General features: G+C 38.8%; 2 protein-coding genes across 4 annotated transcripts; both read left to right on the plus strand.

The window, feature by feature from the left end:
• The first annotated feature begins 374 nt into the window (after positions 1–374).
• LOC102217780 (dixin-like) lies at positions 375–13691 on the plus strand. Of its 3 annotated transcripts, none has more exons than XM_014471320.2 (21): positions 375–617; positions 1333–1462; positions 2574–2699; positions 3085–3316; positions 4128–4229; positions 6545–6645; positions 6725–6828; positions 8187–8270; positions 8516–8569; positions 8701–8751; positions 8834–8938; positions 9099–9152; positions 9263–9337; positions 9719–9790; positions 9901–9966; positions 10439–10588; positions 11560–11623; positions 11720–11816; positions 12016–12124; positions 12381–12460; positions 12538–13691. In XM_014471320.2, exons 1-21 carry the CDS (start codon positions 555–557, stop codon positions 12545–12547), a joined length of 1929 nt encoding a protein of 642 aa, XP_014326806.1. In that variant the 5' UTR covers positions 375–554; the 3' UTR covers positions 12548–13691. The 3 variants fall into 3 exon arrangements, with proteins under 3 accessions (XP_014326806.1, XP_023198573.1, XP_023198574.1); XM_023342805.1 differs by having other exon boundaries at positions 9266–9337; XM_023342806.1 differs by having other exon boundaries at positions 6551–6645.
• A 1061-nt stretch (positions 13692–14752) lies between these two features.
• On the plus strand, positions 14753–23942 carry dlat (dihydrolipoamide S-acetyltransferase). The gene is made up of 14 exons (XM_005805821.3): positions 14753–15167; positions 16782–16883; positions 16985–17109; positions 17215–17377; positions 18217–18343; positions 18492–18685; positions 19521–19653; positions 19750–19817; positions 20834–20947; positions 21237–21344; positions 21459–21577; positions 22521–22683; positions 22770–22906; positions 22996–23942. The coding sequence occupies exons 1-14, from the start codon at positions 14913–14915 to the stop codon at positions 23123–23125; spliced, it is 1938 nt and encodes a 645-aa protein (XP_005805878.1). The 5' UTR covers positions 14753–14912; the 3' UTR covers positions 23126–23942.
• The last annotated feature ends 940 nt before the right edge of the window (positions 23943–24882 follow it).

Raw genomic sequence — 24882 nt, forward strand, 5'->3', positions numbered from 1 at the left:
ACAATAAAATATTTTTGGATGATCTGACATTTGCGAGAGAAAAAAAAGAAAAAAATAGAAATCTGTCAAAATTTCTACTATTTTAGAAATAGTAGAAAGATAAAGAGTTTTCACAACTCTTTATCTTTCTTGTGCAATATTTGATTAATTAAATCTCACTAAACACATCCTTTTGCTTATTTCATACATTCTGTGCATAAAATACCCAAGAATTTGCATTGGCTATCTAGATGTACAGTAGGTGCCAATCTTCCTCTAAAAGGGGGCGTAAATTTTCCCTGTATTTTGGTAAATAAATTCAAAATATGAATTCCGGTCGGCCAAGTGTTTTATTGTGAAACGTCACCGGACGTGGTCGCTGTTACCATGGCGGACTTGATGGCAGGTCTGCTGTCCAGAGTAACGGCAGCCTGCTCGGAGCCATCAATTGTCTGGCTCAACTGACGTTTGTTTGAGTCCGGCAGTGGTTAGTTACGGGGGTCCGCCCGTTGTTCAGGCTAGTGCTGCGACAGTTAGCTGGTTAGCCGTCTTTAAATGGAGTTTCTAGTTAAAAGATGATCGCTTCACTCTCAAGAGGAAGTTTTCTGGATGAGGTTCTTCATGGGGGCTACAATGAGGTAACCCAGCGTTGCTGACTCTGTGTTTGGTAAATTTGCTGAGCCAATTAGCAAGCGGACGTTGCTTACATTTTCAAAGCTTAAAAGCGCGTGCGCTTTCCTATATACGAACAATTAAAATAAGTTTTTTTTTTTTTTTTTAGATATGTCAATCTTGTACATGCGAGTAACATCGCGAGTGTAAATGTTTTCTTCCAACCCAAAAAAAAGTTGATACGAGACTTGGTAATAAAGTATTGATAAAGTCATCAATGATTCTAAATGTATAATATGTAGTTGTTAGGGTATATCCTTACTGGAGCTCTTCAATCTTACTTTAGCTAAGGAAGCTCAATAACACAGGAAGCCAAACCTGAAATTACCTCTGCTGTGTGTAAAATGTGTGCCTTGTTTGTGATGCATCCTGATGACAATGAGCTGTCACATGAAGCATCAGTAACGATCAAATTTGTTAAAGCTGATGTGTTGAAGGAATATTTAAATCAGGAGTAAAACTTTAAATAAGGGAACTGCAGGAGCGAAAGCAAAATTGAAATTATTGGGACAATAGGCTGACCTTCCTCCCCAGCGCCCTCCCTCTGCTCTGTCCTAACATAAGCAACAAAGGCTCTTATTTGTCTGAGCTTCATGTGGCCCCAATCACTAAGCCCTGCATCTGTGTGTATGTGTCTATCTGTGGTGTGTTGGATGTGTGCATCTGATTGCTGACTTGCAGCAGCAGCTGGCAGCATATGTTTCCTGGGTGAACTCTCAGCTGAAGAGGAAGCTGGGCCTACAGCCCATTGGAGACCTCCGGCGTGATCTGCAGGATGGCGTTGTGCTTGTTCAACTCATAGAGATTGTTGGTAAATGTACACAGATTCACACATGTGCTGATATACAGTACCACATGTTGAAGTAACTCAATTGGGGAAAAGCTTCAGCAAAACCCATCATTGTTTTTGGTTGGATCTGTCTAATATGATGTAATGTTCAGTGAATCTATGAGATGAGCAAAACAGTTTAGAAAATGTAAATCTAAGTATAGTGGTCCCAAAAATGTCTGCTTATGTCATTCTTAAATGGTCAGAATCATAATTTCTAATTAAGCTCAAGCTTTTTGTTTTATATGTCCAGACAAGCATACACCTGTGCTGCAATTTGCAACCGTTTTTCGAAAAGCACATGGTATTTGCTGCTCAAATAGTTCATTTATTATGGTCCAAAAACATTTGTTGAGCTCATAAAATCTGAGTGCCTTTCAGGCTTTAAAGTTTTTCTTTGTTTAGAGATTTTGAAGTTTTGTCTAATTGAAAAAATAGATCCGCTTTTGCAAACGTCACAAGTTTTTGGACTTAAGACAATCAAATAAAATCCAGTAAATGGCCATTACCGTGACTGCTGAAGTGGATGACACTATCTTCAGTCATCCACTTCCTGATCTCCAGTATCTCCAGTATCTGGAGTTTGAGACCTGTAGCTTAGCATTTCACAGACTACTTCACATGAAAACATCAGCAGCAGAAACAAGGTGTTAGTTTACCAAACACTGCAGCAATGAGTCAGATATACACTGCTCAAAAAAATAAAGGGAACATGTGAACAGGTGTTTAACACTTAAAAGTGTTCCCTTTATTTTTTTGAGCAGTATATTTTTAGAAGCTTAAGGCTGTCCTGCAAAAACTCCTGTGTGGACAAAATGTCTGTTGCTGTCAAGAAAAATTGACGAGAAGGAAGGTAGTGTGCTGTTTTGCTGCATTTTTAAGCTACTCTCTTTTCAAGGTCACAGAGTGCACTCTTTTTTTTCCTTTTGGTTGTCTTATGTTTTTATTGAATTGTCAGAATGGGATTCACATTTGGCAAATGCCTTTTCAGTCACTTGGATTGTGTGAGAAGGAAGTTTTGATTGGGACATGATCACATCCCTCAACATAAAGTCCCTAATGTTTTTTATCTGTGCTTTTTTTATTATGGCAGCTGGTGAGGTTCTACAGGGAGTCTACACACCTTCACTGAACAAAGAGGAAAGCAGAAAGAATGTGGAGGAAGTCTTAAAGTTCATTTCCTCTAGAAACATACGCATGCCACGCATATCTGCAAAAGGTAAAAGACAAGTAATTATTTTTACACTATGTTTTTTACACAGCTGTTGTTTCTATATATCTAACCTCACTGACTGTCAGTTTCAGTCATAGACATGCCATTATAAGATTATCTCACCATGTCTGTCTTCTTTCTGCTTTGTTCTACACACACACTTGGTCTCCTATCTTTGGGCAATAATAGAAAAGCTGTTATTGCTGTATTGTGCTGGTGGAATGTGGTGAACAAAAACTAATTTCTCTGATAAGTTATTCTGCTTGGTCTCCCCACTGAGACTGAAACTGTATCTTTTGACCAGGCTTTTTGTAAGGAGACCATTTAATAGCATAAAAGAAAAACAGAAACACTTTTTATCTGCATCACAGGCTTTGTTTTGGGTTTTTAGACATCGTCGATGGGAACCTGAAGTCCATCATGAGGATTATTCTGGCTCTGGCAGCCCATTTCAAACCTTCAGCCAGTCAGAGGGCTGCAGCTTTAGGTGGGAGGAGCTTAACTAGAGGAAACACAACCCACAATCCTCTCTCCACGGTTGCTTTGGCTCAAGGGGCTGCTGCTGCTCTGGCATCTGCCCGCCTGGACGCCTCACTGCCAATACGTTTCGCACGCATCAACAGGTATGCCAGTGTTGTTGACTGTAAGATAATCCCACATTGTAAAGAGAAACTTTTAGGAATGCCTTAATGTACCTTAGTTGCTTTTGGATCACTATAACTTAAATCTTGCGAATCTGTACATTAGTCTTAATTTCGATTTGAGGTCTGATGAACTTGACCTTCTGTCTTCAGCCTGTCTGTCTTCAGCTGTAGATTATTATAAAAATAATCTATAGCCAGTAATGATTATCAAATGATTATAATGTGACTATGACCAACATAAAAATGTCTGACACCAAAGTAGACACAAAAAAGGGCCTATTTTCTCTTATAACATTTTTCATTGGTCACGTTTAGTTTTTTGTCAACGTTCTGTAAAGTGGCCTTGACTTACCTGGTGTCTTTATATAAACAGCTTAAGTAGCTGAAGTTGCAAATGCATCCTTTCTGAATCATTTTATAATTTCTCAATTATGATCATTCAAAATCAGCTATTTTTTTTTTTTTTAGATCACCAGTTAGAGCATTTTAACTCTAACTGGTGAGCAAAAAAAAACTACCCTGTAATTAGTTTGCCATAATTTGTTGTTTATCCTGGTCTGTTTGAGCCTACACCTACTTTGGCTTTACTCATCTAAACCATCCAGATACAGATCTACTGGGTCTCAGAGCAACAGCCTCAAAGGATTTGCTGACCTCTAATGGACAAACAAATAATATCAATTGATTATCCTCCATTTGAGCCGAGGCTCATCTTTCTTATTTATAGATGATGAATCAGACAGTCCTTACACGTAATTGGATTATTTTTATTTTGCGTGTCGTCTTCTAGTGGCTGGGGGTTAGATGGAGAAAGGAGCATATGTGTTCGTGCCCTGGTCCAGCAGTATGAAAGAGGAGTCACAGATGAGCAGGAGAATCCTCAACTCAGCAGGTAATTTGCTTCAGCATAAAATCAAATTACTCTTCTAAGAAACAATGTTCCACTCTGTAGTCATTCCCATTTCTCATTTGATTAAAACAACCATGGATGATGTCACGATAAATTCGTCACAATAAGCAATGAATTTTTCTTTACTTCATTTTGTGTTGAGAGAAGTAGGAAACGTAACAGTCAAGCACCGTATCCAGGGAATGAAAAGCTCTTTGTAGGGGACTAATGGTCTGACTGCAATTTAAAACAGTCTAAATAACTACTTGTGACAAAAATTATAGTTAAGTAAAACAAAAGTTCTGGCAGCAATCAGGTAGTTGTTGTACCTGCACTATCATAAAAATGCAGTCATATCTAGCTTGTAGTAGGAAAAGGATTTTAGCTGTATCGACTGAAATTATTTTCAAAGTGAAAGTCCTAAATTATTTTGAAGTATTTCAATCCCAGTCAACTACAGGGCTAAATAAGAATGATTGACCTCAAATGCTATTTCTCATGTTAAGCAATTAATTGTCATTAAAACATTTTTTTATAAGAAACATTAAAATTATCTGAAGTGCATTGAGGCAAAACAGTTCTTGGATTTAACAGAAAAATAAAAATAGAATTTTATTTGCTGTAGTCTTTGACACAGAATTATTGAATGAGATTAAACATAGTTGTGAGCAAATCTTGCAGATGTGAGCAACAACAGCCTAAACCCATCAAAAGAATATATTTAGTTTCTTTGTGACTTAGAAAAGTGTAGAGGCTGATTTGATTGAAGTTAACAAACATGGCTCCTGTTTTAAAGAACTTTGTGCTACTTAAAAATACATATCTTTTGTTTGTTTTACCTTTGCTCACAGTTACTTTTTATTTTCCATATTTGTCACTTTTCAGACCCTAACCTCACAGCATGTTATGTGGTTCATTATTGTCTGTGTGTATGTGTGTGTGTGTGTGTGTGTGTGGGTGTGGGTGTGGGGGGTGTGTGTGTGTGTGTGTGTGTGTCTGACGGGGCATATGACTTTTGTCTTTGTCCCCTAAGCTTTCATCTTGGTTAGATTTGTGTGCGTTTCCTCAGAGACATCTGAGCTAACCACAGGACTGATACTTGAGAAAAAGAAATGATTTGTCTTTATTTTCTGCAGTCACATGCTGGTGTGAAGTTTTGTTTTCCAGCGTTTTACCCGTCGTGAAAATAACGGGTGAAAACCAGTGCATTTATTCCAAGCTTGCTGCCTTCTTAGAGACCATCTCAGACTCACTATAACAATCCTTTATTAGATGTTTAGGTTAACAGGGAGATACTGCGCAATACCAACTGTATCGGTTGCCTTGGTAACCCTTGGCTATCTGGAGGGCAGGGGGGCGGGGCTTGACAGCATACAGATACAGAAATTGTCATGAGTTTCTCAAGATCCTAAGGGCTAAAACAGAGGAAAGGAGTGAAGAGTTTTGTGCTGGCCGGACTGTCTGCAGCCCACTATGGGGGGAACCCAGATTAAATGGTAAGCCGAGACACAGAGGCTCTTTGACTTTCAAAATTTTAAGCAACTTTAACTCAGATAAGATTGAGTTTAACTAGTGCCTGTGGCTTTTCCATGTTATGCTCTTTTCTGTATGGTTTGTCTCTTTCTGCTCTTACGTCCCCTCATTTATAAAATATATCTTTCAGCAAAAAAAAATTATATTTATGCAAACTGACTGCAATCAAAGAACACAATATAACATGCAAAATGACTACTAACTTGTTTTTTTATATTGCATTTGCAATACTGATAGAGTCTGGTTTGTGACATGCCTTATTAATTTGAAAATGCAGACTGTAACACAGAGTGGTGTTCTAGACTGCTTTCACAACATTCAGTTTGCCTGTAGGCATATTTTGTCAGGTTTGTTCTGCATTGATTGGTACGGTTTTTCAATCCTCTGGCTAAAAGCTAACAGAATTGCCTTTGGCATCGGTGAAAATATGCACATCACAAACATGATTAAAGCCCCTTCTCTCTGAATATCGCATTGAATTTGACTACAGCTTATTATTTTGTCCTTATAGTTGCTGTGTTGATGGGTTACTTACTGTTTTCACAATTGATTCTCCTTGAATATTTCACTATCAAGTGGTCCACATGCACCAAAAGGGGTCCAGAGAAGTTGGACTGGTTAGGGCGCCGATGCTAAACCTGTGACCGCCTGCCAAATTAAGCAGAAATAAGTTACAAAATCAGAAAATTCCACCACTGGGGATAGACTCGGATACTGCCAATTCATTTGGCCAATGAAACATTTACCAATAGATAGATTAATTAATGTTTTTTGTCTCTCGTGAGCCTCAGCTCCGTCACTCCACTGCCGTCACCAAGAAGTCAGCAGAGCAGCAACTCTGACCGACAGGCGCATGACAGCCTGCAGCAGGAGCAGGAGAGCAGCGGTACGGCCTGTCGAGCCTACAGTGAGCATCAAAACACATTCACTTGGCTTGTGTAACTCATTTATACGTGTGCTCGTAGTGGAGTCATCTAATGCTGTAGTACAGATGGCACTGGAGGATTCTCTGAGTGAAACCTTGGAGAAGGAGGTTCAAGAGACACGGAAGATGGTGTCTGCCCTACAGGTATGGCGACGAGGATGAGGCGATAACATTCCCTTCTTTTAACAGTATTAAAAGATGAGGAGGATTTTATTGTTATCATGATAAAGGTGTCAATTAGTACTAAAGTTATGTTGATTTACTCTTTTGCATTAGCTGAAACTAACTTGTTTCCACATTGACGATGAGATGTTTAAGCCTGTTGAGAATAATAGTTAACAGTTGTTTATATACCTCAATAGTCTATCTGTTTTTTTTCCCTCTGATTTGATACGTTTCTACACAATTCTTGATTTAATAACGCAGCTCTTATCCAATAATTTCACACTGTAATCATAGAACTGCAAGAATGTGTAACATTTCTTAAGATTTATCGATCTTTTATTGCAGTAGCTAAATCTCACAATGAAGGTAATTTATGTCATGAAGGGGAAAAACGTGTTGCAAAAAAACTGTTTTTAACACTTTCAATTATTATTTAAATTATTATATTATTCCTAAGTGATCATGATGTCATGCACTCTTCCAAAGCATCATATACCCATTGTTGTATATGGGTATACAACAATGGCTATATTGTTGTATACCCATTGTTTACCATTCTGAACAATGGGCATAATATTTTCTTTTATATATCTTTTGTTTGAAGCCGAACCCACCTGGAGAGTTTTTTGCTGAAAAGCTTAATTTTACTCTCATGTGACGAAATCACACCGTTCTAGTTACGGCCTCGGCTCTGCAGGTTTATATTATGATGGTAGAACAGAAAGTGGTTTATTTTTTCTTCTTTTACTGCCATACAACCAGTGGTCATCCATTGTTGCTATGGAGGTTTTGGACGTCCTAAGGTGCAGCTCGTTGCAGCAGTTTTCTACCAGTCTGTGATGGCAAGAGAAACATGGTGCCTTGTCTATTCTGGAGGCCAAAATCTAAGAGAAATAGACATCTGAATCCTTCCCTTTAGCTTTAAGCCATTTAACTAATTTGATATGTAGACTATAAAAAAATACTACCTGGATTTTTATGTAATGGTGAAATTGTGCCTCTGCATTAAAAGATGGAATTATTTTAATTTCTTCAGCACACCTTTACCAGAGGTGCCAATTAATCTGGTTGGCTTTATGAGGAGATTCAAACATAGTAAAACAAAAAACAAAAAAATTTTTTGTTTTACTGGAAGTGAAACAAAAAATGTCATGTCTGAAACCTAATTGTAAGACCTTCATCTTTAGCTGTTTTTTGTTTCATTTGCTTGGTTTTTGTATATTTTGCACAAACTTAACTTCACTTCAAATAAAGGATAGTTTGTCAGCTAATGGGTGAGTGGCTTCACCGCAAAGTACAAATTGGTGTCACATGTTAGACTGTGGGTGTTTTTCCAGTCTCTGTTGCTGCATGGCTCTCTCCCTGAGGATGAACAGGACGTGTCTTTGACATTGGAGCCAGTCAATACTGAACAACAGCTGGTAGGTTTTAGTTTACTTGATTTATTTGTATTTTTTTAACTGTTGATTTGATTTTCTGTTTGTCTGACTCTTTTCGGTCTCTATTCTGAATCTCTTGAGGTTTTTTGTGCTCGCTGCAGATCACATTACTTTTTCCTGAGCCATTTGAGTATGCGCGTGCTTGTGTATGTCACAGAGCGACACGGATATCAGTTTCCTTTTATTCTCCCTCTGTTGTAGTTCTCACACACCTTTTTCTCTTCCAGATAGTCACTCGCAGCCGTTTGGATCAGAGTATGGAGGAGGTCACAGAGCTGAAGGTACACAATACGTTATCTTTTTTATGCTAATATTTTATTTGTTTCTTCTGTTAGGAACAAGATTTTTGTAACTACAGACTGCACTCTGGCATTAATGTTTAATGCCTTATGTTCTTTGCTCCTCGTGTTAGAGAGAGCTGTTGCTCTGTAAGCAGGAGATCAGAAACCTGCAGGCAGTTAAGGTGAGTCGAAGCAGCATTTTTTTATGTTTTAAATAATTTTCCGATTCAGGTCTTGACTTTGTGTTTGGTTCTTATTGTGCAGGAAGCCCAACAGCAGAGGCTGTGCACTCAGGAAGCATCTATACTGCAGATGAAGCAGGAACTTCTCCGAGCCAGCATGACGAAAGATGAACTCAACATCCACCACGTAGGAAATACATTCAGGCTTCTCTTAAAAAATTCTTCTCCCTTTTCTTAATTGTGATCATGGAAAATCATTAAAACACTGCACCTAAAATTGTTTCCAAAATGGTATTTATGAAGATTGTTTAGAAGTAATTCTCCTTTTCTGTAATGTTGTGCTGTAGGCAGAACTGAAGTGGAAGCTGGAGGAATGCAACAGGCTGTGGGGTGAATGCAAGGTGACAGGCTTCAATACAATTCATTTTGTTTAATTAATCTTGCTTGTCAACATCAAATGAGTTTGAGTTGAATAAAGAATCTAATATGTCTTCTCTATGTGGCTGGGAAGCAGAAGGATGTCGGCCAGAAGGACAGGTTACTCCAACAGTTCAAACACAAGCTAGAAGAAAGCCAAAAACTCCAGGTAAGTTAATTTACTGGATTGAGGGGTGAAGTGAACTACTTTAATAATTCAGACATTATAACACCCTGCTACAAATGTTACAAGTTTCTCAGCAAAAGTAGTAATGAATCATGCATAATGGCTTGAGGGTCACTGGTAGGGCTTTGAACTTTCATCCTGAGATTTTTAGAGTAGAGTTATGCATGAGGGACGTCATAAAGTTGTTAAAGCTTGATGTTTCTCAAAAATGCATTTGATTTCTTCCTCTTTAGAACTGTATGACAGGTTTTAGACATGCCAACATCTGTGAAACAATGAACGGGGAGACACCAGCGAGTTATTTATGGGCAATCTTCATACATGAAATGTTCCCAACTTTTGGTCATGTGACTTTCTTTATAGGCTGAAGCACAGAGAGAGTTGGAGCATAAAAATGACATGCTACAGGAGCTAATGAGTAGAAATCTGCAAGAGGTAACGCTGTTTCTGTGTTTTGCTGGGTGTTTTTTTTTTCTTCTTCTTTTTTTGCTGCCATGAAGAACACACCCCTTCTACCTACAGCTATGTTTTTTTTTCTTTATCAGATTCCAGTCAGCACAGAAAACAATGGATATTCTTACTCTGGAAACCCAACTCCTTCGGTGTCAGGTGTAAGTATTATTTCTCTTTCTATCAGCTGAATACTGAATAGATTTACTGTATATATCATTTATGTCATATTAAGGTTGACATGGTCCTATTGCCCATCTCATATCAAAATTTTGTTCTGTGAGCCACACATGTTTTTACATCTTACAATCAAATAAGAAATCTTAACATGGAACGGGGAGAGGGAGAATCTGCTGCTCTAATCTGCCTCAGGTGGTAAGCACAAACTTATGAATGTTTTGGACTGGATAGCCTCAACCAGTTAGAGAGAAAATCCCCAACACACACTCTATTGCTCAGATGAATGTTGCTAATTGTCACTTTTTTTTTTCTGAAATATGAATTGCATGTGACATAGAAACACTCACGAATGGCTCAACTTGCATGATGTGCAAAGACAAAGTGATCTGTCCGAGATGGGTTCATGGTGCATTTTCACTGGGCTGAAAGTGTGTTTTGGTTTTGCTCTGCCAGCAAGCGGAGGAGGTCCAGCTGCTCAGAGACGCGCTGAGGAGCCTGCGGAACAACTTCAGAGACCACGACCCGCAGCACCATACACTAGACACCCTGGAGCAGGGAATAGTGTCACTCATCGACAGACTGCATGTTGTGAATACTCACAGGGTATCACATCTTCAAACAAATGTCCTGGTTTAGGAAACAATATTAGAAAAGTACATTTCTGGTAAAAGGTTTACATATAGATGCATATTTGTTTACACTCTTTTAAGCTTTTAAACACGGTCCATTTCCAGTAGGGTTGAGTTTGGTGCCCTTCCAGAAGCATAATGTTGGCCCGCTTCTTCCATTCCAAAACCACTTTCGATGTGCGTTTGGGATCGTCGTCCTGTTGGATCACCAAATTATCCATGTTTTCAATATCTAGCTGTCAAATTGAGGCGATTTTGAAAAATTTATGAGTGAACTTCCTGTCTTGTTATTCGATCCACCTTTCTCAGCTAAAATCCACTGCTGAACAAGCCCTGGACATTATGGTACCACTGCCATGTTGAACAGTAGGCATATTGTTAGTAGGTTAAAGCCTCATCTTGACCAAAATTCTCTTCACCTAATGGCATTTGGCTTATCTGTGTGGACAGTTGTCACTCTTTTAGTCAATAGTAATTCAAACTTTAATCCACTGTGGAAAGCTATGCTAGTGTTGGAACAGTTTCCAATTCATAGAAGACTTCAGCTTCAGTTGTTAATCTGCGAGTAACTGTCTGGGTCAAATGGTTGAAATTGGGGTTAAATGCAATATTCCAGCAGGATGACATATAATAGCTTCATTAATGACCTCTCAGAAAAACAGACATCCAGCTGGAAGTTTGTGGACTGCTTTCATATTATTATTTTTTTGTTATTTTTCATATATGAAGCCTTTTCATAACGACCGAAGCCACCACAGTTACATGATTGTGCTATAAAATGGCACTTTGTCCCTGGAAAATACACAATACAGCCGTTTATAGAAAATACACAGTAAAATCTAACACAATGTCATTGTTCAATGCATTATTATGCACCGTGAAAAAAATAATGTTTTTGAGAGCGATTTAATTACACTACGAATATTTTTTTCTTTCCATCTGTAGGGCAGAGGGAAATCACCGAGACGGAAAGGTCAGCACACAGATTTGGACTCTTGGACCTCCTTCCGTAAGAATCTCTACTCTGTAGAGTCACAAATTGTGATTGTGACGAAACATTTCTACCTTAAAACTTTTCTCTAACTGAAACTGCTGTTTGCTGCAGAGAGTTGTCAGTCACAGAATGGTTCTCCTTCTTCTACAAAAATCCTTTACTTTACTGGAAAATCCCCAACACCCTCCATGATCAATATTCCCAAGAGGTTTGTGTCTTTGTTTGTTTACAATGAAATATATGTTTTCTTTAATGCTAAGTAAGAAAATATAGCTTCTGTGTACCATTCGTCAATACAACTGATCCTGTGAATGCAGTACAAATAGAACATACAATACGCAAAATGATTCAAAATGTCATAAAAAACAAGAAAAAATGAATTCTTTTTCTTGACATGCATTATGCAGGCTGGGTGAAGTAACTCTGAAGGATGTTAAGGAGGCTGTTGATCGAGAGGGAAACTACAGGTACCACTTCAAGGCTCTGGACCCAGAGTTTGGCACTGTAAAAGAGGAGGTAAGTCTAAGACGGAGAGAAAGATAAAAACAGGACAACAGTGGGCCACCGTTTACTAATGATGGTGGCTGCATGTATTGGCACCCCTCATAAAGATGTGTTAAGTTTTAAAATATTTTTTATAATAACCTAAACCTTTTATCACTAAAGTTTAGTTTGCTAAATATTGTAGGGAGTTTAACTGGAAACCAGCTGAATTTAGATGAGACTGAGATTGAGCATTTCAGCAGGATGAAATGTTTCGGTTTTTCTCCAGGTGTTCCTGGATGGAGCAATTGTTCCAGGCTGGGAGGGAAAAATAGTGGCCTGGCTGGAAGAGGACCACGGCGATGAGAGGTAATAATCACTGTTGTGTCTCTCAGCCATTTTAATTACTCTCTATGACAACAGACTCACTTTCTTTTCTGTTTTAGACCTTTGTAGATTCAAGCGGAGCAGCTACAAAATATGCACAGGGTTGGAGACTGGACAAAATTAGCACATTGTTGTCAGAACATAGGATTTTTTGGATTATTAAATATGAACTGAATATCCCTGCAGTCTGTGCAAATATCTGACAGCAAGGAAATTATAAGACTCTGTGCCTTACAAAGGAAAACTGATTTTTATCATGTTCCTAATGCTGCCACACTATAACTGCTGTAGAAAAATAGTCGAGAACATTCTTTTGGACTAAGTGGATTAGAAACTACTGTACTGAGGCTCACATGGAGAATTAGAGGAAAAACAAACATTTTTCAGTTATTTATGCAACTACATTAGCTCTTGTTTAAAGAATATGAAATAATAAACTAATTAGAAAAAAAATCTATTAGAAAACAGAACAATGTGTTTTGCTACTGCTTGGAAGACGGAATAGATAGGATGAGACAAAACAAATTTATAAGAATTTGCCTTTTTTTTTTTTGTGGGACAAACCATTTTGTCCTACAGTTGCAGTTTTGCATGCCACCTAGCGGAAGTAGGAAGCATTTCCAGAGAACAGTTACAGTTGTATAAAGAAAAAGCCTTAAAGTATCTGAACTCATTGTCATTGCAAGAACACCTGTATGCGCCCATGTAGAAATTTAGACAAAAAGGCCTCTTCCCATACCTAACTCCATTTTTGATCATTGTAGACTATATATCTTAATATTTTGAATAAGATCATATTTATGTTAATGGTTTATTTGTATAGAGATTTTTAAATAAAACAGCCTTTTTTAAGTGTCAGATTTTAATGTTAAGTCAAAGCAAACTTTAGTTCTTTAATAATTAACCATTCCATTAGTTATGTTGTTTATTTCTCTCTGTGGAGGTTTGCATATTTGTGGAAAATTGTGACTGATCTCTCACTAACAAGCCAGCTGAAACAAGTCGGTTTTGTGATCACATGTATTTAAATGCCATGACTGCATGTACAGTAAAATTGTACAATTTTCTGGTGAGATGGTATTTATCAATTTGTGGTGTTGAGATTTTTTTTTTTTTTTTTTGCAAAGTATGGATATTTGCATGTTTAGGGAGGAAAAGCCTTTGAATGTTTCACATTTTGAAATAAAATTTTTGTATGCCGCTTTTTAATGTGCATTTGCATCTATGATTCTGCTACTTTATTAATATTTTTTTCCAAGAGCTGTATTGTGTTGTATGATTACTTGCATTTAAGAAATTCTTTAATCAGAGATTTTTTTTGCAACTTATTGTTGCCCAATTTATGGTTACACACAATTGTACTTCAAATACATCTACAGTATAAATAGGCTAGAAATATGTCATTTAATGTTTTAAACTGTTATGTTTCAACTATTTTTACATTTGCTCATCTGTGCGAATGAAGTGGTGCCTTGACATCCCAATAACAATAATCTTTTTATTTTTGTTATGTTAGAACCACACAGTCCTAAGTATTTTGGTAAGTTATACTGTGGGCCAACACAAGATGGTTCATAACTGTAAGAGTTGCATACAGTTTTCAAATTTAAAAAGAAATTAAAATATTGAGCATAGTCTGTTTAGCCCCTTTAATGCTGATACTCCTAATCTAGTGCAAGTACTTAAAGCTTTGAACATCTCCCTAGGCACAATACAGGGCAGCTGCAGGCATATTGAAACATGGTTGTTCACCTAAACTTATTGTAGTTCTGGAAGAGGGGGGACAAAGCCATATAATGTCCTATTTGCATTATGCTTCAGTCAGTCCATGTGTAGGAAAGAGTAAACTAAAGTTGAGTAACTAAAATTGATCAGAGAAAATGCATCAGATGAATTCCTCCATGTAGTGCCATTTTAATTTATTTTACGTTACAGCAACCTTCAATGTATTTTATAGGGGTTTTATGTGACGGAACATGACAAAGTAGTGAATAATTAAGCAGAAAGAAAATTTTTAGGTTGTGCTGTTTTGCTCTATGCGTATGCCATGTTTACTGCCACCAAGTGCCTCCTAGTGGTATTGCAGTAAACTAATTTTACAGCTTTTCAATAGTTTATAGCGCACCAAAACGTGTTGTGAATATTATTTTTTTCAATTACTGTGTTTTGAATTCTACCTTCATTTCAAGCTTCGGAGATTATTGCAAGACTAAACTTTGGTGGCCGACATTTACGACACCTCCTCTAAAGACGTTGTCGTAAACTGCAGTCAACCACAGCCGTAAAGCGTTGTGTTTTGGACTGGAGGAGGTCATTAGAAAGTGAGGAGGAAGGAGTCCGGGCACAGACTAACTCGGTGCCAGCTAGTTTCTGATGCCGATGTGAGGCAAATACATTATTTAACATCCCTGTGTAGTATTTCAAACGCTGCGAAATGATTCGTTTAATTCTCCGGCTCAGACCGTCCGCCGGGTTCTCCTGTCCCCGTGCCCTCCCGGCGGGGCCTTCCACGCTCGGCTCTCGGTCTGTGCCCGTCACCGGCTGTCTGAGGCGGCTTCACTGCGGAGCGGGCTCCCGAGTCGTTTCCCTAGGTTCGAGTTTCGGTCACAGAACGACTCTCCCGCGGTGTCCTCAGCTGGCTGGTGGCTTTCAGAGCAGCCGCTTCTACAGTCTCCCTCCTCACCAGAAGGTAAGGTTACCTGACCGGTTGCTATAGCACCGAGGCTCACGGTAGCAGCTAGCAGCGGAGAGCTGTCACACCTGTGTGAGTCGTGACGCGGCGTTTCTTTGTAATAGCTGGATTTAAAACCATCAAGTTGACGCAGCATTATGTCGGCACGAGAGTTTAAACTTTGTAATACGTTGTGATTGTTTGTTAAAACGATAAACTCTGACCTTAAAAGTGGGGACGTACAGCGCCTTGCCAAAGTATCCAAACCCCATGTTAGCTTCTTTTTTAATTATTATTCTTAACATCACATAACATCAATGTTTATATGACAGATCAACACAAGTTCCTATAGTAGTGAAGAAGAAAAATGATATGCAGATTTCACTTTTGGTTATAAATAATGTACAAACTGTGGCGTGGATTTACTTCCACAACTGGTATGCATTTAGCTTAATTCATGTTCTAATGTAAACTGACCAGCATCCCCGCTGAAAAACAAAACAAAACAGAGGAAAAAAACATCCCCACAGCATGAGGCTGCTACCATCATGTTTCACTATGAAGCACTGCATGAATGATGAGTTTCATAGTGAAACTCATCATTCAACTTCAGAATGATGAGCTGGTTTGATTTTCTGTTAAGTATAGTATGTCCTCATCCATTTACTTTGATTGGGCCGTTCCAAAAAACAACAACAAATTGCTTTGATTTCAACCATGTAGGTTTGAAACTTTGTTTCGCATTGTTGTCCTGCTGGAGTTTGAACCTTAAGGCTTTTTTAATCTGTTACAGGCTTTTTTTTTAAGGACCTGTATTTAGCTCCGATGCTGGCCATTTACATATATCAAACCTTTTTGTAATAAATATTTTTATAAATATTTTGCGTATGGAGACATTTACATTATTCTGTGAGTTTCTGATGTTTTTATTCCACTATTCAGTGTCACTTTATGTCAAAAGTAACCTACTTTTTATCTAAATGCAGTGCCAGAAGAATCGGTGTTTTAAAAAGTGCTGTTCAGAAAGAATTCAGATTAATTAGCAGGGATTTGATTTAATACTTTTACAGAAAATGTTTTTAAGCATCAGTAGTTGGGTGAATCCATTCTGACTTAAAATAAAATCTTGATTTAGAAAAAAAATAACTGTTTTATTCATTTTATTTTCAAATTCTTTAATGTGAAAGAGCAGTCAATATCTGTCCTTTTCTTAATTAATATTTTATAAAGATATTTTAATATTCCAGACATTTTCAAGTGTTCCTGTTCTGCTTTTCAACATTCAGATTTTCTATTAGATAAATCTTTTATTTTCTCTTTAGTGTAATGTAGGTTTATTTTGGGAAATCTCCCACTCTCTCCTGTCGGCTTCACAGCTGGCAGCTCTTTCTTATCTCTGCTATCAGATGTCACTTGACCCGAGTAGCCACCGTAAAGTCTGCAGATGTGATGAAATCGGACATGTGGGCCATTTTATTGAACAGTCAAATGAGGCGATGATGACGCTGCAACTCTGCTCACAACAGCTGACATTATTTACAAATCCTCTATGATGAGATTATTTTAACATGATGGGTTTTTTTATGTGTATTCCTTTAGATGACTTTCCTGTTCTTTCTTGTCGTTCATCAGGTGGAGCTTCCTGCTCTCTCGCCCACCATGCAGACGGGAACAATCGCTCGCTGGGAGAAGAAGGAAGGGGATAAAATCAGTGAGGGGGACCTTATAGCTGAGGTTAGCTGCTGTCTTATTGTATAAATGTAAAAAAAAAAAGCATTCCAATACAATCCTAAAGTATATTACATACTTCAATTTTTATTTAACCACCTTTGCAGGTAGAGACAGATAAAGCCACTGTAGGCTTCGAGATGCTGGAGGAGTGCTATCTAGCAAAGATCCTGGTCCCTGAAGGCACCAGAGACGTCAATGTTGGATCAGTAATCTGCATCACAGTTGACAAGTCAGTGCTCTGTATTTATATCGATTCATGGCAAACTTTCTTCTCATTCAGAAAATGACCAAATGAGGATCTAAATGAAATGTCTGTGCAAATTTTCTCCTCCAGCCCGGAGCTCATTCCAGCATTTAAGGACGTAACATTGGAGTCTGTTAAATCTGCTGGTGCTGCTCCTTCACCTGCAGCTTCTGCTCCTCCTCCTCCTCCTCTTTCACCTGCCACGGCTCCGCCTCCTGCAGCACCAGGCAGCTCTTACCCCCCACACATGAAGGTAGGTGTACTCTAACGTCAAATACCATCAGGTGTGCACTAACAAGAGGGTGAAAGTGACGTGAAACTTCTGTTTACAGTCACAGCTTGTGTCAGCTGAAGAGTTATACAGAGTCACATTCTCTGTATGTGACTCACGCTTCAGTGAAAAAGTATTCATACTCCTTGAGCTACTTGTGGCACTGGAATGTCTCTATTTTTTATTGTCCAGTTTTATTGGCCTTCAGATACAGATAAATACAGACAGAGAAGCACAGTAGACAGTACAGGAAGAAAGTTGTTGAAGTCTTAAGCATTTTTTGGTTGTAAAGCATCCCAAGGTTTGAATGTGTCACAAAGAATCTGTAAATGGGAAAAACTGCAACTTCAAATGAGAAGCAGCCGAGAACCCCATGAAAGCTCTGGAGGAGCCGCCGAAATGCACAGCTTAGGTGGGAGGGCGTCTCAAATTAAGCATTTGGCTTTTATGGAAGAATGGCAAGAAGCCGTACAAAAATAAACTTTACAGTTTGACAAGATTTTGGGATGCTGCTCTTTTTTTTCTTTTTTTTTTCAGAAATAATTCGAAGTTTGATTTAGCTGAATACAATGAAAACATGTTAGAAACTGTTGAAGACAATATTTATTTATGGAAAAAAAAATAAAAATGAAAAATCTTGTATTGCTTTCTTTCGACTTTATACTTTCACTGCTTGGTGTTTGTGAAACAAATGAAATACATTGAAATTTGCGGTTGTTATGTGGCAAAATGGGACTATTGAAGGGATAAGAAGTTTTTTCTGACCAATTACAAGGCTCTGAATTTGTGCTCTCTAACCCTTTGGCTGTTGTCTACTACAGATTGCACTTCCTGCACTCTCTCCCACCATGACAATGGGAACAGTGCAGCGCTGGGAGAAGAAGGTTGGAGAAAAGTTGAGCGAAGGAGATTTACTGGCTGAGATCGAAACTGACAAGGCAACTATTGGTAGGTCCAAATGGAGTAGGAGTCAAACCTGAATGGTGGGTTGGGTTGATTTGTAAAGATGTATTAAACAAAATGTTTTTTTTCCATCTGTAGGATGTTTTTTTTTTTCAAATTGCATGAAAATTTAACATCTCCGGTTTCTGCGCAGGCTTCGAGGTGCAGGAGGAGGGATATCTGGCTAAAATCCTGATATCAGAGGGAACTCGGGATGTTCCTCTGGGAGCGCCACTCTGCATCATCGTAGAGAAAGAAAGTGACATCGGTGCCTTCAAGGATTACGTAGAGACCGGGGTGGGAGACGTGTCCATGCCACCTCCTGCTCCCGCTCCCACTCCTGTCACGGTGGGACATTCATAAAGTTTCTTCTCAAGCTGTGTTTACACGTGGATAAAAATCAACACATTTCAGTTGTATAGGTTAATTAGGGGTTGGTGATGTGAGAGCAAAGCACTAAGTTAATTAAGCAAGAGAATAACATTCTGCATCTTTGTAGAGAAAGTTATGAATACCTGGAAACATAAGAGAATCTGCTTTGAGTCAAATGATCAACAGGTCCTATCAAAATAGGAATCTGTCCATAGCTGTTTTTTGCACTGTGCAGACCCATCAGTTGTTAAATAGGTAGAATATACACTAACTCTACCTTGATGATGATGTTGTTGTTTACCTTATAACAAAAAGTAGGTTTCTTATTAGGCCAACTACTATGAGACAGAGCGCACTTGAAATCAGAGTCTTGTTTAGTTTGGTATTTTACTACATCACCCACCTTTCTGATCAATGCATTAAAACAAACCCAGGTTTCTCTGTGATACAAAGTGTTTTTGTCAAGTTGAGCCAATGTGTAATTGAAAGTAGATTGATGAGCGTTAACGTAGTGAGGATGCCGACTGATATTTACTTTTTTTATTGTATAATTTTCAATATGTCCAATAGTCCACTTCTGCATTTTTCTTTAAAGCATTTTTTGCCTCTCTTTCTCAGAGGTATTTTTAGTACTGATCAGATTGCTGAGAAATCTGAGCAGTGATCATGTGATCATGTGCTCTGTTTCTGGTTGGGGTTTCTTACTTTTATTCACAAAAGTTTTTTTTAAATACTGAATCATGAGAGGTCTTATCCAGATTGCTGCAGAAACTGACTAATATCAGGTTTTGTTTCTGGATGTTTGTTGCAGGCTCCAGTTCCCAGTGCTGCTCCAGCAGCTGCCGCCGCCGCCCCAGCAGCACCAAGGAAAGGCCGCGTGTTTGCCAGTCCACTGGCCAAGAAGCTTGCTGCTGAGAAAGGAATTGACCTGGCACAGGTCAGCGGTAGGTAACCGAGGCTAACCGAGCTAACTGTGGGCAACTTTGATGTTATTACAAAGAACAATGTAATCATGGTACTTTTATTTTGTTTTCATTCAGGATCTGGTCCTGATGGACGCATTACCAGGAAAGATATTGAAAGCTTTGTTCCACCAAAGGTTGCTCCTGTGAGTGAAGGTCCAGCTTTGTTTGTTTAAAGAATTTTTTCTCTGCCTTTTGTAAAGTTTTATTTGACGAGTGTAGTTGATTCAAATTTTTTTCTTAATATCTATAGTATATAAATAATAATGAAAAAGAATGGCCAATAATTTAATCAGGAGTCGAGGTGACATCATAGAGCAGTAGGAATGAAACGAGGTTGATTATTATTTACAAAGATAAACAAAATTGGTGCTTAGATTTCAAACAAAGTTTATCAACTTAAATTACCATTAATTGTAGCTGGTTTTGATAATACATCAGTCTGTATATCCCCAAATTATTGATGACTAACTGAATAAATAAAAAATCAATTAATCAAAGTCAAGCAGGGATCTGTAAGCTGCTGCTCTGGGGTGACAACAAAGTCCTGGAATTGTTTTCAAATCTAAAGGCATTGGAAGTGCTATTCTTTTGGTATATGACAAGAAATGGATTCACATAAGAACTGTGATTCTCAGTTTATTTCGATTGAGAATCTAAATAAAATATCCCAAAGTCACTGGAACGTATGTATGCGAGGAAAGCACCACAACAAAGAGGAAGCTACAAAAATGACAGAAAAACATTTGGACTCATTTAGGTTTTCACCAAATAAATTTCGAGTTGAATCATGGCTTCAAAAATTGGAATCGAATTACGTTTACTGTAATTTGTTCAGGCATGCCTTAAGCGTAACGTTTCGCTCTCTCCCACAGCCTCTACAGACTCTAAACATATTACTGAAAATACAGTTTTTACACCTTTTCTGCTCCCTCTGTCTATTTTACCCTTCTGGTTATGCAGTAAAGCATTCAGTGATGGAAAGACAGATTGGATTTTACACCAGTCAAAAAGTCAACATCCAATTTCGCTTTGGTTTTTTTGTTTTTCAGGTTAGATTTTGGTATCTAACCTGTTTTTATTTGCTATTCTTTATTTTTTAAGTGTCAAAACTGTTCGTGCCTTAATGTTTTTCTGCTGATTAAATCCTTTCCTCTGGCAGACTGCAGCTGCTGCTCCCAGTCCCGCCGCTGTCGGAGCCGCTCCTGCAGCCGCTGCAGCTCCGGCTGCTCCAGCTGGCACCTTCACAGACATCCCCATCAGCAACATCCGCAAGGTGAGAGCCAACACCTGACTTCTACTCCCTCCGTGATGACTTTCCGCTCTGCCGGCAGCCGGGCTTTAGGACGGCCTCCTTCTCCACCGGCTGCGTTCAGAGCTTTGAAGTAAACACCCTGAGGAGGTTTCACAGCGATACTTTGTTATCTGTGACCTGCGCTTCCACATTTTGCCTTACAGGCAGGCAACTACCTTTATCAGCCCAGACTGGATATGCACACCTCTTACGTCTCTCTGTGATGAATTATGGATCAGAGCTGAAGTGCTTATATCTGTCTGTCCTCCAGGTCATCGCTCAGAGACTGATGCAGTCCAAGCAAACCATCCCGCACTATTATCTCTCTGTAGATGTTAACATGGACCAAGTGCTTGAACTTAGAAAAGAGCTCAATGAGGTTAGTGCAGCTTCTAAGCAGTCATGCGAGGTACTTTTTAAAAAAAAAAAATTTATGCAACACATTAAATTACTGTTGAAATGAGCAAGTGAACATGCTGTCCCCACTCTGCAGGAAGTGAAAGCCCAGAATATCAAGCTCAGTGTGAATGATTTTATCATCAAAGCCAGCGCTCTGGCCTGCCTCAAGGTTCCTGAGTGCAACTCCTCCTGGATGGACACAGTCATACGGCAGTAAGTAGAAACAAGAGTTAATTTTAGTTCAGATGTTGGCATTGTCATTACTTAAATGTAATTGAATTGAATTCCCATTTTAGCCGTCTGTTGTTTTAGTTAACTAAATTACCAAATAGCGACGCAACAAAGCAAACTGTCACCCTCCTAAGAGCAGAAAGTCAAAGGTTCATACTTGCATTAAGGACATTAACCCTGAAATTGAACTGTTGTCTACAGTTTGTCAAACAGGAAAATGACACTTTAAAATTAAGTACATTTCTGAGGACTGAATTGTCCCTTTTTTCTTTTTTTTTTTTTTGGATTATTTAATCCAAAATAATCTTTTAAGAACCGTAATATAAGAAAAGCATTTACAATTTTGTTTTCTTTCTTTCTTAATTTAAATAATTAAATTAAAAATGTAATTATTTATACTTGAACAGGCTTTTCCTGTTCCTAATGCTAAAAGTTGAAGATTTTAAGCATTCCTAAACCTCTCATACTAGAGATTAGCACAGCTAACATTGCAGAAATAATTTCAAGAGAATACAGAATCGATCATTCTCTCTTGAGATTTTCAAAAGGCTGCCAACATTTCCACATCCAACATTTTCTAATATGTATAAATTGCATGGTACAGGTATTTAAATAAAGGAAATTCATGAATCATTGACAATATTTGGAAAAGTACATTCATAAATTTCTGTGATCATTTTTAAGAGAAGATTTTTAAGGGTGAGGCACAAAGCTAATGTGTTTTAACATGCATAACAAATCCCTTAGTAACTTCCCTGTGCGTGCATTTCCAAATAAATGTTTTATCCACCAAACTCCTCAACCTTAATAAATCTATAAGCAAGTTAGAATTTGCAGCTTCATATTTGAGCCAGCAGAGGGCACTCTGATGCTTTTCTGGCTCGGAAACACATCGATTACGTCACTATTGACTGCTTTTCTCCAGGAATCACGTGGTGGATGTGAGTGTGGCGGTGAGCACCGCCAGCGGTCTCATCACGCCCATCGTTTTCAACGCCCACATCAAAGGCCTCGTCGCCATCGGCTCTGATGTGGCGACTCTCGCAGCCAAAGCCAGGGAGGGCAAACTGCAGCCTCACGAGTTCCAGGTGCATCGCCTTGTCAGCTGGATTCACATGATCTAATCATATCCATTCATTCATTAACTAACATTTATTAATGTTACGTCTTTTAGGGAGGAACATTCACAATCTCCAACTTGGGGATGTTCGGTATCAAAAACTTCTCGGCGATCATCAACCCGCCTCAGGCCTGCATCCTCGCTGTGGGAGGCTCCGAGAAACGTCTGATGCCCGCTGACAACGAGAAGGGGTGGGTGTCATGGCAACAGCTGCTTTGATAAAAACGAACAAAATGCTTATAATGCAACGCTAACCCCGGTCGCCCTGGCGGTTTCGCAGGTTCGACGTGTCCAGCATGATGTCGGTAACGCTGAGCTGCGACCACCGGGTGGTGGACGGAGCAGTCGGAGCGCAGTGGCTAGCAGAGTTCAGGAAGCTCCTGGAGAAACCGGTCACCATGCTGTTGTGATCAGACTGAACCGCCACAGAGCGGCGGCAGCGGGCGCAGAGCTCACACTGAGGAGCTCTGGTTGGCCCGGAGCCTCGTGTGACTGGCTGGCCTGCCATAAGGTCACTCCCACTTAGCCCGACGGGGGAAGAGGCAGAACTCACTCCGATTTCCTGTCTGTCCATTTCACTGTCTCTCCTAGCTTTCCTTCCTGTCACTCTCTTTCACTATTTTTATTTATTTTGGCCCCATCCTACGAGAGACTGGAATTAGGCTTTAGGAATCCTGGAAAAAAGACTTTATGTCGCTAAAATACAGAGAATATTTTACAAAAACAAATGTTACATGTCTATCCACTTTGCATATTAACCCTAAAACCAGTGGGTGTGTGTATTTCTGCAAACTGTTATGTGTCACAGTGAACATGGTAAAATATAAAATGAAATTGACAGATAAACGGGCCAAATTTACACACACACACACACCTGCATTCAGTGGCCATACACATACAGTTGGAATACTTTATGCTTTTTCTGTGAGTTAAAACTACGGGGGTGTGTATAATAATAATCACTGTGGAAACACACGGTGTTGTATATTTATGTATATGGTGTTGAACTGTTTGGTTAAAGTAACCAAGTTCCTTAAAGACCTCACCATAGAAATGACAAGCTCGTCTAGCTCTGAGGGGTAAGAGACACGGAAAGATTTTACCAATTTCTCTCCATTTTGTTCTATAGTGTCAAACATTTTGTTGATCTTGCAGCTAAAACGCACAAACCCGGTGCTGGATGTTGTTCATAACAGCAAAGGAATAAATTGGGAGATTCTGACCTTCTGCACAGACTCTTTTGATTTGGCTCACAAGGACGAAGTCGTCGTTTTAAATGTCCGGTTACAGGTTCATTTTTAAGGGTTATTGAAAAGTAAATGTATTTCAAGACAAAGTGATATATTTCAACACTTGTTCAGTTTTAATTTTGACAATTATAGGTTATGACTTCTAATTATAGGTTATAGGTCATGGCAAACAAAATACAGTCTCAGAAAATGAAAACGTATGCATCCTTTTGCATTCAATACTTGGTGTGTGCTGCTTTTTGCATCAGTGTTGCATGGCGTGGATGTGGGGCAAGTCAGGTGCCAACTTCCTACTACCAGAGAAAAAAGATACCAAGTTATAGAAGACCATTTCATTTTATCGTTTTCTATCTGGTGCTTGTGTGCCTCCCCTTTCTATAGTGACCGTAGGCAATATGACCCATATAAAGAAATACCTCTTAAAGGCACAGTTGGTACTTAAAAACCGTTTCAGGCGATTGCCTTGTGAAGCTGAGTGAAGAGAGTGCCATCAGTCTGGAAAGCTGCTATCAAACAACAGTTATTTACTGCAAAGCTTCACGTGTGTATGTCTGAAGTAATAACATCTAACCTAGAGAATAAAGTCAATCCAGTGACTAGAAAGGTGTGTTTTAACATTTCAGTACTTCTTTCTTACAGTATTCTACTCTATCTCAACAGACAATGGTAAAAAAAAAAAAAATAAAACTCTTCTCTGTGGACAATAGTGCTGGGGTTCTAGTAGTAGTTCATGGTAGAGCTGAGCCTTGCTACGCACTGGTTGCTCGTTTTAACCCTGTTGGTAAAACTTTGAATGCTGAAAAATCTCCACATTTTTATTTCACATTCTGCTCTGTTGCCATGTCCGGTCAACAAGACATTTCAGATGCTGTCTCAATTAGGTGACAAAGTAAATGCGCTGTATCTCCCAACAGTAG

This window comes from Xiphophorus maculatus, chromosome 11 (assembly GCF_002775205.1).
Source record: "Xiphophorus maculatus strain JP 163 A chromosome 11, X_maculatus-5.0-male, whole genome shotgun sequence".
Taxonomy (NCBI): domain Eukaryota; kingdom Metazoa; phylum Chordata; class Actinopteri; order Cyprinodontiformes; family Poeciliidae; genus Xiphophorus; species Xiphophorus maculatus.

Bases quoted from the DNA above. Each gene is read 5' to 3' on its own strand.
- LOC102217780 (XM_014471320.2), top strand. From the start codon at position 555: ATGATCGCTTCACTCTCAAGAGGAAGTTTTCTGGATGAGGTTCTTCAT. The intron at 2,700-3,084 runs GTAAAAGACAAG...TTGGGTTTTTAG, and splicing joins GCCACGCATATCTGCAAAAG to ACATCGTCGATGGGAACCTG. The intron at 4,230-6,544 runs GTAATTTGCTTC...GTCTCTCGTGAG, and splicing joins GAGAATCCTCAACTCAGCAG to CCTCAGCTCCGTCACTCCAC.
- dlat (XM_005805821.3), top strand. From the start codon at position 14,913: ATGATTCGTTTAATTCTCCGGCTCAGACCGTCCGCCGGGTTCTCCTGT. The intron at 18,686-19,520 runs GTGGGACATTCA...TGTTTGTTGCAG, and splicing joins CCGCTCCCACTCCTGTCACG to GCTCCAGTTCCCAGTGCTGC. The intron at 19,818-20,833 runs GTGAGTGAAGGT...TTCCTCTGGCAG, and splicing joins TTCCACCAAAGGTTGCTCCT to ACTGCAGCTGCTGCTCCCAG.